The sequence below is a fragment of the Camelus ferus genome, chromosome X (genome assembly GCF_009834535.1).
Source record: "Camelus ferus isolate YT-003-E chromosome X, BCGSAC_Cfer_1.0, whole genome shotgun sequence".
Lineage (NCBI taxonomy): Eukaryota > Metazoa > Chordata > Mammalia > Artiodactyla > Camelidae > Camelus > Camelus ferus.
Window position 1 is genome coordinate 47,909,895 of NC_045732.1, and position 11,218 is coordinate 47,921,112.

An 11,218-nucleotide genomic window follows, 5' to 3' on the forward strand; every position below is an offset into this window, starting at 1 on the left:
TTTTATGTGCTTTACAAATATGAACTTGTTTAACTCTCTCAACACCCTATAAGTAGGTATTATTATCATCAACTCCATTTTACAGATGATGAAACTGAGCCAAAAAAGAGGTGAGGTAACTCCATCAGGTCACAGAGCTAGTAGCCAGATGGTGGAGCAGGGATTTGAAGCCAGACGGTCTGGCTCCAGAATCCATGCTTTTAACTACTATATTATGCTGCACCATTAAAGATATTTCGGAAAATACTCAGAAAGATGCACAATAACCTGCACTACCACCACTGGTCACATTTTGCTGGATAGCCTTCTTGTCTTCTGTATGAACATATTATACAGTACCCTACATAATTTTTCTAAAGAAGAATCATATTCTATAGCTTGGTCTGTACCTTCCTTAAGGCCATTTCTCGTGTCTATACCGACAGCTTTACACTCATTATTTTAAACGGAGCACATCCTTTTGTGTGGTGAAAACATTATTTAAGCAATACCTTACTAAAAGGCATTTAGATTGCTTCCGATTTTTCTCCATCACAGAGTTCTGCAGTAGGCAGAGGGTTTTTAAAAACTACCTTTTGAATCCAATCAGTTACAAGCTGCAAAATACACTTTAAAAACAAAAACTCGCAAGGGAGAGTGGGCCCATGTGTAGGAGGGCGCAGGAGGCGGAGGCGGTAGTTGCTGCTCTTCCGGCTTTGTCTTTGTCTGGTGGCCCCGAGGGATTGGCTGGAGCCAGCGCGGAGGGACTGCAGAAGCCCGCGGCTTCCACTGCGCACGCGTAGACGAGGCGGGTTGGGGAGCGGGGAGCAGGAGAGCGCGCGCAAATAAGGGTGTCAGAAAGAGGTAGCAAAAAGCGCAGAGGCGGGGCTTCTCGCCCCCGCCCAATCTTTGGCTCCGCCCCTCTACCCGGCCTGAGGTTCTTATTGGTCAGACATCTTCGGTCCCATTGGCCCGAGAGCCAAAAGACCGCGTCTGCCCCCAGGTACGCCTGCTTCCTGAGCCGCAGTAAGAATGGCCAATTGCGATGCCGCTTTCAGGCGTATGTGTAGGACATACCCGTGGGGCCTGAAGGGGCTTTATGCGGCAACCGAAGCGGTTGGGCGTTGGACGGTAACTTTCGGAGATGCCGCCAAAAGGAAAAAGCGGTTCTGGAAAAGGGGGGAAAGGTAGAGCAGCCAGAGCAACCAAGGAGAACGGGGTCGGGTGAGGGGCGAGGGGAGGGAGCTGACCGGCGATCCCTGGGGTCTGGGATGGAGGCAGCCGGTGGCCGGTGACTAGAGGGCTGACCGGGAAAAAATAAGTTGGAGACTGGCAATGTGGACTTCTCTGGAAAGTTTTGGCTGAAAAACATGGGGAGCTGGTGCTGAAGCTGAAAACCCTTGATTATGTCCTTGCGCTGGGACGGTGCCAGTGGCAACTGTCACTCAATGGGACAGAGAGACTGTACTGTGACGTGTTATTCAATGTTGTGCCTTTCTCCTGCTGCTCTAACCTTAGACCTTCTACTTTTTCATCCTCTGCAAAAAAAAAAAAAAAAAAAAAAGAGCATGGGGATTAGATGGTAGATAGCAGAGGACAAAGGATTAAGTGAAAGTTTGATTTTGTTTGTTTCTTCAGAACAGGCAAAACTTGGGAGTGAGGCTGACATGAAGGATCCAGTAAAGTTACAGAGGTAAAGGTACAGAGGATTGAGGTTTGAGATAAAAGAGGTGAGCAGTTGACCTTTGAATAGGAGGGGCACCTTATGCTTGAGGTCACAGGGAAGGAGACCAGGATGGATGTGGTTGTAAAAATTGGGGCCGGGGGGAGGGTGGGTGGATTTTGTAGAAGGTCAGGTTTAATGGCCTCGATTTTTCGATAATGTGGAAGACAAAGGTAGTTTTTAAGGCTGAGGGGCAGGGAATGAGTAGGGGTCTTGAGGAGAGTGGTAAAAGGTTTGGAATAGCCGTTGGGGTGATAGGAGAGGGGATGAAACACTAATAAAAGGATTGCTGTCAGGGCTGAGAGCCTGACTAAGACTGAAGGCCATGAACTTGTAGAGGACACGATCTGCACAGTCATGATTTACCTAGTACAATACAACTGGCACAATGCAGGATTGAAAAGACCTCGGTGTAGCCTTGAGCCAAGGTTGAGGTTTTGTTGGACAATGATAATAGAAGGAAAGCAATAGAAGGGAATTAAGGGGCCAGGGAATGCAGTTCAGATGATCAAGCGTGGGATCCAGACTAGGAAGGGAGGGGGAGGGTGGAGCTCACTGGTAGAATGTGCTCAGCATGCACGAGGTCCGGGGTTCAATCCCCCATACTTCCATTAAATAAGTAAATAAACCTAATTACCCCCCCCCCCCCAAACTAAAACAAAACTGACTGGGAAGGGAAGGAGAAGTCTGATAGTCTAGGGGAACATAGCAAGGTAAAGGGACTGAATGGAGGGGGTGTGGTTTCTGTGATATTAAAGAGCCCATGTTGGAATGAGGCAGGAGAAAGCTGGAAAAACAAAGTTGTAGCCAGAGACTGAGTTCTGAGTGGCACAGTTCCATCATGTGCCCCTGGGAACAGGTGGCCTGGAGTAGAAGGCCTGGGCATTGAGGAGGGAGGTCCAGAAGTGAGGTTAGGCTGTTGGATGATTCCTCTGCATAGATGGTGATGTCATCCAAGATGATGGCAGGAGTGAGGGTGGAAAGGCAGCCTGAAGCTGCTAGAGTCCTCAGTCGATCAGAGGGAGTGAGGTGGCAGTCAGAAGATGACAGTGTCCAGCAGGGGAGAGGATGGGAAAACTGGAAGACATTGTTCTACAGTGAATATACTGCAAGCCCACTTAAGAGTTTGGTGTTGTAAAACTCCTTTGGCAGTAACATTTTCTTAGGCGTTTGGTGGTCGGTATTTTGGATTTTCGCTTGGTTGAACATTTATTGAACAACTGTTGTATGCTAGGCATTGGAGATCCTAAGACAAGTAAGATGAAGTCTCCTGATTAAAACTTTCCAGTGGCTCCCTATTCTAGGATAAATTCCAAATTCCTTAATAGGGCCCAAAGGCCCTCATACCCTAACCCTCAGCCACCTTCCCTGGACTCATGTCACAGCACTCCCACCTCACATCTGGGTTCATCTAGAGTTTCCTACACATCCCATGCTGTTCCCCCACCCCAAAGTGTCTCCTCCTCTTTGTCCTTTCTTTGCCTAGTCAGCTCCTACTCATCGAGGAAACCTTCCCTGACTGGCTAAAATGTCCCTCTGTGTTTCCATAGCCCCCTGTCTGTAGAGCATAGCTCATTCTCCTGAAATGATCTGTTTGACCTTTTTACATAACCATCTTTCCCAGCAGCATGTATGCTCCCTGAGGGAGGTACCATGGCTTGTTCATCTTTGTATCCTCAGTGCCTAGAACTTAGTTACTTAGGAAATGTTTATTGAACTGAGCACGTAATCTAACAGTAGTTCTTAGGAATATCAGCCTCTTACAGTGAGTATGCTGCCATCAACACAGAAATTGGCACATTAGCAAAATGACACAGTAATAAGATGTCAGATGCTGCCAGCAGTTGTTAATCTGAATATCAATAACTTTTCTTGGGAAGTGTCAATAGGCAATGTAGTAGACTCCAGGAGTTTGGACATGATTGTATTCTTTAGCCAAATAAGGGTGGTGGGAAGTTTGATCTTTACTTAAAGTATATTCTTGGAGATTTTACTTATTGAAATTGTGAGTATTCAAATACATAGTTGCAGTGCTTATTAGAAATCTCACAAGAGTTCAGGGGTTTGGCCTTAAAAGGCAGAATTTCACCTTGGGTCCAGTTGGCTATTGGTGCTCTCATTCAACTATCAGCATACTCACTTGGGTATCCATTTTCTGTGAAGAGTTTATGAAGGGCACAAATTTCCTGTTTTAAGAGAGGTGAGTCACAGATTAATTTAGCTTGATGTTGTAAAGTGTCTACAGAGTTCCCTTTTGAAGCTTGGTGTTATGATGGAAGTACCAACTCCCACTGTGTTGAACTTTTCTGTAAATAACAAGGTGGAGTTAAATGAATACCTGTCATTTTCTTCTCAGCCTCTGGGAGTGACAGTTCTGACAAGAAGGCTCAGGGTCCCAAAGGTGGTGGAAATGCAGTAAAGGTAAGTTAACTAGTTATTTTTTTAAAGTTAAATATAAATAACATGGGCAGCTGTCATTTTAGTACACACAAAAGGAAAAGACAGTATGCTTAACTCATTCTAAGAGGCTAACCTAATACTTTGATGTAAGATCAAAGTAACACAAAAATGGAAAATATCAATCACTCTCACTTATGAAATGTAATTCTTTTTAAAATTTTTTTTTTGTTTTTTTTCGGGGGAGGAGTTGATTAGGTTGGTTGGTTGGTTGGTTGATTTATTTATTTATTTATTTATTAAATGGAGGTACTGGGGATTGAACCCAGGATCTCATGCATGCTAAGCACATGCTCTACCACTGAGCTATACCCTCTTCTGCCCCTGTAATTCCTTTTAAATATTTTCTCAAATGCTTTCTCAGACATCCAGAATTTCTTCATAATTTAGTATTTTTCCTTAAAAAGTATTGAGTTAGATCTTCCCAAGTAAGTGAATGAATGATTTCTCAGAATGAAATAGTGTTTGATAAGACCAAGAGCTTAGATAAACAGGCAAAGGCACAGGTGAGCTACGAGCTGGAGCCCTGACCATGAAAATGAGGGTGGGGGAAATTGCAACTAACTATTCAAAGTATTTGACCTAATGTCAGTGGGGTGTCTGCCCAAGGAAACTAATCTGCAAACACAGTTACACTGCTTAGTGGTATGTAACAAGGCAGTTTCCCTGTTTCAATCAGGATATGGGATTCCATACTTTGATTCATTCATTCAGTAAGGATTTAGTGACATCTTCCCTGGGCCGGGCAGTGTACTGAATTCTGGGTATTAGACTCTTATCACAGTCTAATTGGGAGCAGTTAGGTAAAGACAGAAATTTCGTTGCTGTATGATGTGGCTTCCGTAGTGGAATTGCATCATATAAAGGCAACCATACACATGGAGCCAAAAGAAGGAGAGAGAATGTAGTGTGCCTGCTTTTCTATGCAATGAACCTATGCCCCAAAGAGACAGTGAGATGGGAGACATGAATTTGCTTTTCCACAGTCGACCACCATTCTTGTATGAGCATCCAACCTGTGAAGTGGGATTCTGGTATCCAAAGATAAACTGTCATAAAACAGGATGCCTAAATACAAGCCAGCTACTTCATTCTGGTGTCCAGCTGAAGAAGTGGTGGTTGTTACAGCACAAGCTGGGGAGACAGGCTGTGTGAGGCTCACAGAGGGCTGATGTGCTGGTCTCCAGTGTGGCATCTTCGGAAGGGATGTTATCGGGTAATTTTGACTGTGTGCAGTTTTCACCATACGTGCTGACTTTCACAAGCACCTAACCTAAGAGACTCCTCCACTGCATATGCCCTTTTTTGGTGGGGGGGCGGTTTGCAGGGGGTAATTAGCTTGCTTGCTTGCTTGCTTGCTTGCTTGCTTGCTTGCTTTATTTATTTATTTATTTATTTATTTATTTATTTATTTATTTATTTATTATTTTTTAATGGAGGTACTGGGGATTGAACCCAGGACCTCATGCATGCTAAGCAGGCACTCTACCACTGAGCTGTACCCTCCCCTTCATATGGCTTTAAAGAGGCATCTTGCCCTTTCTGGGGAAAAAATACGTTCAGTGTGGCTATACTTGAGATTATAGAAAGGAGTGGTATGTAATTAGGTAGGAAAGTCATGGAGGGTTAAGCTATTTTGTTCAGCTTTTCCTCTTTAGATAATTTGAGACTCACATTCAGTTGTAAGATACATATACATGTACCTCTTATTCTGTTTCCCCAATGGTAACATCCTACAAAACTCTAGTACCATAGCACAACCAGGAGATTGACAATGATACAGTCAACATCCAGAACATTTCCTTCACCCCAGGGATCCTTCCTGTTGCCCTTTTATAGCTACACCTACTTCCCTCCTGCCCCTACTTCTGCCCCCTCCTTGACTCCATGGCAGCAACTAATCTGTTCTCCATTTCTGTAACTTTATGATTTCAAGAATGTTACATGAATGGGATGATACAGTATGTAACCTTTTGGGATTGACTTTCTTCGCTCAGCATAATTCTCTGGAGATTGCATTCCAGTTGTCGCATGTATCCAGTCTTTTCCTTTGAGCTACTGGGTAGTGCTCCATGGATCGGAAGTGCCATAGTTTGTTTAACTGTTCACCTGCTGGAGCACAGCTGGGTTGTCTCCAGTGTTTGCAGAGGCCCCAACAGGGGAGGGACCTCAAACCCTCCAGCCTTTTTGGGACTAGGCTCTTTCCCCATCCTGCCATTCTGTTTTAAACCCCACTTCTGAACCCACCCCCACCCTGTGTCACTAGAGCTACCCAGATTCTGAAACCCACCTGCCAACCACAGCTTCTCTCCTTCCCCTTCACTTCCCACTGTCCCCAGTCCTGTTGTGTTTTTCTCCACACACAGACCTGCAGGCCCTCAAACCTCCCCTGTTCTCCCCACCTTCTCCCAGACTTCGTGTCTGTTCTTTGAGCCCTGGTTGTGCCTTAAGCCAGCCACCACCCAGCTCCAGTCAGTCAGGAGGTATCTGCATCCATTGGTTCTCAACCCTGGTGTATATCCGATTCACCTGGAGAGCTTCTAAAACTCTCAGCGCAAGGGCCCACCCCAGTCCAGCTGCCTCAGAATCTCTTGGGGGGGGGGGGGGCACTGGACCTTGATATATTCTTAGAAGCTCCAGGGGTGATTCTGATGTGTGCCAGGGTTGAGAAACACTGATCCAGTCTCAGGGTTAGTGTAAGGATTTCACATAAAGACCTTCGCACATTGTCTGGCAGGTACTAAGTACTCAATAACTTAAATACTGTTATAATTGTCACAGGAAAATGGAAACCACACCTGTGATGTAGGAACTCATTGGCTTCCCAGCCCCCTACCAACCATGTTCTCTCCACCCACACCTCCCCTTTCTCTCTCTCCTCACCTTCTTCCTTCAAGGCTCACTCGTTTGTCCAGCAGTGCTCTGAACGCCGGTCCTTGCACCTTCATTTATCTCCTCCCTCTTGCTTGACTGTGTCTTCAACCTTTCCCTCTTTACTGCATCATTCCCTTCATTCTGACAGTGTGCCCAGGGATCTTTAAAATATATCCATGCCTGTGACCCCTTCCCTCTGACCAGAGCCCTTTCTCCTTTTTTTCTAACTCAGTTCATTGGGGGAGCTCCTCCCGCCCGCATTACTGCCCCAGTCTGCCCGCTGCCACCTGGCTTCTGCACTTACCACCCTTCTGAAACGGCTTTTGTGAAGGTCCTCAGTCAATCATGGCTAATGTGATTGTCCTTCTAACCTGATCACTCTGTAGCATTTAATCCTGTCGACCATTTCCTCCTTGCAGCTTTCTCTTGCCTTGTTTTCTGCTAACACACCTTTCTCCCTCTCTGGCCCTCCCTTTTCATATGCTTATTGAGCTGCTTTCTTTGTTTCTTAAATATTGATATTCTTCAAGGATGTCTTTAGCTGGCTTTCCCCCTCTTCTCATTCTGGGTAGCCTCCCGGGATGATCCATCACTTCCCAGAGCATCAGCTCCTGCCTCCGTGCCCATCACCCCCAAATTCTCTCTGAGCCTGCCTGTCTTCTAAGATGCTGGTCTCACACAGTTGCCAGTTGGTCAGTCATACTCGCATACCCACAGGCGCTACAGACTCGTTATGTCCAACCTCTCAAACTGTCTAAGCCAGAATACTTGTTTATTCATATATAAAGTGGTAGATGGGTCCCCTTTCAGTGATCATGAATGCTGTGTGCACTTTCCCAGGAACTGAACCAGAAGGTTGCTTTGTGAGCACAGAAGCAGGAAGAGGGAGGCAGTCAACAAGCTGCTTTAGCCAGGCTGAGCTCAGCTCTGATGAACCATCCTTGTCCCCCAACATGTGTCTCTCTAGTGTCCAGATTGTTCATTCCTGTCTCCCCTGGACAGTGCTGGACACATTCTGTAGAAGTTGCCTTGCTGAGGCCTGCTTTTTGACACATTCTTTCCTTTGCTGTGTCTCTATATCCTGTGTAGCTCCTCCAGTCAGGAAGTTACTCCTGTGGGCCCGGGATCCTCTCGCCCCCAATGTCAGTGTTGAACCCTGAGGACAACCTTGGTTGGTTTGTCTCCACATTTATAAGGGAGACACCTTTAGCCCCCACCCTAGTATATCACTTACAATAAGAAATGAATAACAGATTCTATTTGAATGAGAAATCTTACAAAACATATCTTGACAAAAATCATTTTTAAGGATATAGTGGTTTTTTTTTTTCAAAACATGGCTTTATGTAAACATAGGTAGGTTACATTTGAATACTTCTCTAGGGTTGAGTATTCTTAATCTTCAGCATGTGATCCTTTTTCAAAGTGTTAACTTGTGGGGAGGCTTTATACATTGAGCCTCTTGGTAAAAAGTACTTCCTGCTGGGGTTGTTTTTTTTTTCATATCATCCCCACTCTGAGGATAATAGCTAACTTTTATTGAATGCTAGCTGCATTATCTCAATCTTCACAACCCCATGAGAACTCATAGGTACTGTGCACAAATGGGGAAACATTTAGAGGTTTAAAAACATGTCCAAGATCATACAGGAGAGTTGGGAATTTGACTCCAGGACCCAAGTTCTCAACCATTATCGTTTCCTTTCCCTGTCACCATTGAGGAACATGGTAAAAGATGGTAGCTTCCCCCAGCCAGGTGCCCATTTTCCATGTAAATCTGGGTTCTGAGATATTGTCTGGATACAGGAAATGGGTTATGGCCATTGCCCAACTGGGCAGACTTCCTGGATTTTCCATTGCCAGGAGCGAATGTGTTTTTTCACTGGTGGGGGTAAATCCAGACATGACTGCTGTACTGTAAGGAAAGGAATCATTTGGGTCTCCAGGTATTACATGAACATGCCTTTTTCTTATAGGTCAGACACATTCTGTGTGAAAAACATGGAAAGATCTTGGAAGCCATGGAAAAGTTAAAGTCTGGAATGAAATTCAATGAAGTGGCCGCACAGTATAGTGAAGATAAAGCCAGGCAAGGGGTATGGTGCTCTTATTATTTAAAATGCCCCCTCTGGAGGACACCCAGCAATAGGGATTATTTTTATGTTCTGCCATTAATTTTAGCCATATCTTGGCTCAAAGATCTTAAAAGCAGAAATGTTCAACTTGTGAACTGTGGAATACAGGTCACCTTTGTCTAAACCTAGGCATGACCAAACTTGCACAGCTAACAGACACCAGCTGTCTAGTGAGTGCTTATGTGTTCAGTCTAGGGTTGGACCTCTTCCACCTGTTTGTCCTTGTCGAGGCTGCTTCTTTCCAGCTCAGATAAATAAACCTAGAAACCTTAGCATTCGTGCTGGGAAATTCTCAAGCTGCAGTAGAACTGTTCCCTCTTCAGGGTCACTTAACGTCACATACCTTTTGCATTTTTTAGGGCGACTTGGGTTGGATGACCAGAGGGTCCATGGTGGGACCATTTCAAGAAGCAGCATTTGCCTTGCCTATAAGTGTGCTGGATAAGCCTGTGTTTACTGACCCTCCAGTTAAGACAAAATTTGGGTATCACATTATAATGGTCGAAGGGAGAAAATAAAATTGTATGAAAGGCTGCATGCTTTATACATTGTTTATTTCTTTAAAAGGTGTTTTCTGATCCTTGTATTTTATGAACGCTGTCATTGTGGGTTTGTGGGGGTAGAATCAGGTGGGTTAGGTTGGTGTGCACTGCAGTAGGTATTTAGTCGGTAGTTCTCAAAAGATAAGTCAAGCAGTCTCCTGTTAACCTGTAGTCCCTTTCCTCCCAGGACTACTTTATCTGATTCTCAGTATATACCATAAGTTAATTTAGAAACCATCTCTAGAGGAGCCAGATACCAGCTTATACTATTCACACATTGAACTGGACATCAAATAGATGGATCAGCGTATGAAGAGTGTAAGTTAAGTTCCTAGACCAACACATGTTCTATAAGCTAGCCAATGCTGATCTGCCAAGACAGTTGTTATTAGCTCCACTGTCATAACATAGTACATGACACATAATGGCCATTCAGTGTTAACTCTTTTCTTTTTATATAAATGTTTATTGGAAGAAAAAAGGCACTCAGTTCTTCCACTGGTTGTTTGTACTAGACTAAGCAGCAGCCAGTCATCAAGTGCTGGTTTAATTAAAAGGAGAAATGTCAGCATAAAAACATTCCCTCTTCCTCAGATGTATGGGCTATATTATGACAGTCCCTTCCAAGGCCAATGTTTTGTGTATCTACAATTTTTAATGTATAATGCCATAAATACACCATACAAAAAAGTGTAAAGAATATTATAAATACCATACTGCTTCAAAAATAAAACTTTGCCAACGCAACTGTGTGATTCTTAAGAGTGATTCTTTTAACAGACTGTGTTCTCTCTCAGCTGCATTTGACCTGCCCACATTATGCCTCATAGTGGCAATTTCACCTTAGAGAGTTAAGTTTCCCATTTGAGAAAAAGTTTCCGAGCACCCCAGCAGTTCATGACTCTGAGACTTTCCCCACTGAGCAGACTGAAGGTGGCCCATTCCCTGATATAGATATGGTCATAGGATCCAGAGAGATGTTCAGAACAGTAGGTATCAGATGAAACTCCTTTAAAAACTCCATTCAAAACAATGTCTCTAAATAAGAGCTACAAATTCTGAAAATCTTGTAGAAAATTCTGAAAAGAATGTTGATTTTAAATGAATAAAATCCATAGGATTACAAAGGACACCAATTGTGCTGAAATAGAGTAGTCAAAATAGTTTTTCAATTGCTTTCTATGTACCTCTTTATTAATAGATTGAGATCTAGTGGTAGGTCTGAAAATCAATGATTTTGTAGTGATAAATTTCATTGTTATTTTGAGATAGCTGTAGTAACTATGGAATCACTGTGATTTCTGTTGGTGAGAAAGTCGCAGGTGCTGCTCATATTTCTGCAGTTTGTCGCCTACATTCATCCTGAAAGGAAACATTAAATTCCAGATACAGGGTAGTTGGAAGGAAAGATGTAACTTTTTTTTTTCCCATCCAGATTCAGACATCTGAATCCGCTCCATGAACTTCAGTTTAAAAATTCCTGCCTTAGATATTGTTTGAATATTTTA

At 43.8% G+C, this 11,218-nt stretch overlaps 1 protein-coding gene across 1 annotated transcript; it reads left to right on the forward strand.

The window, feature by feature from the left end:
* Positions 1-1,011: 1,011 nt before the first annotated feature.
* On the forward strand, positions 1,012-10,457 carry PIN4 (peptidylprolyl cis/trans isomerase, NIMA-interacting 4). The gene is made up of 4 exons (XM_014566468.2): positions 1,012-1,166; positions 4,059-4,123; positions 9,010-9,129; positions 9,528-10,457. The coding sequence occupies exons 1-4, from the start codon at positions 1,124-1,126 to the stop codon at positions 9,684-9,686; spliced, it is 387 nt and encodes a 128-aa protein (XP_014421954.1). The 5' UTR covers positions 1,012-1,123; the 3' UTR covers positions 9,687-10,457.
* Positions 10,458-11,218: the final 761 nt, after the last annotated feature.

Bases quoted from the DNA above. Each gene is read 5' to 3' on its own strand.
- PIN4 (XM_014566468.2), top strand. From the start codon at position 1,124: ATGCCGCCAAAAGGAAAAAGCGGTTCTGGAAAAGGGGGGAAAG. The intron at 1,167-4,058 runs GTAGAGCAGCCA...TTTTCTTCTCAG, and splicing joins TTCTGGAAAAGGGGGGAAAG to CCTCTGGGAGTGACAGTTCT. The intron at 9,130-9,527 runs GTATGGTGCTCT...TGCATTTTTTAG, and splicing joins AAGATAAAGCCAGGCAAGGG to GGCGACTTGGGTTGGATGAC.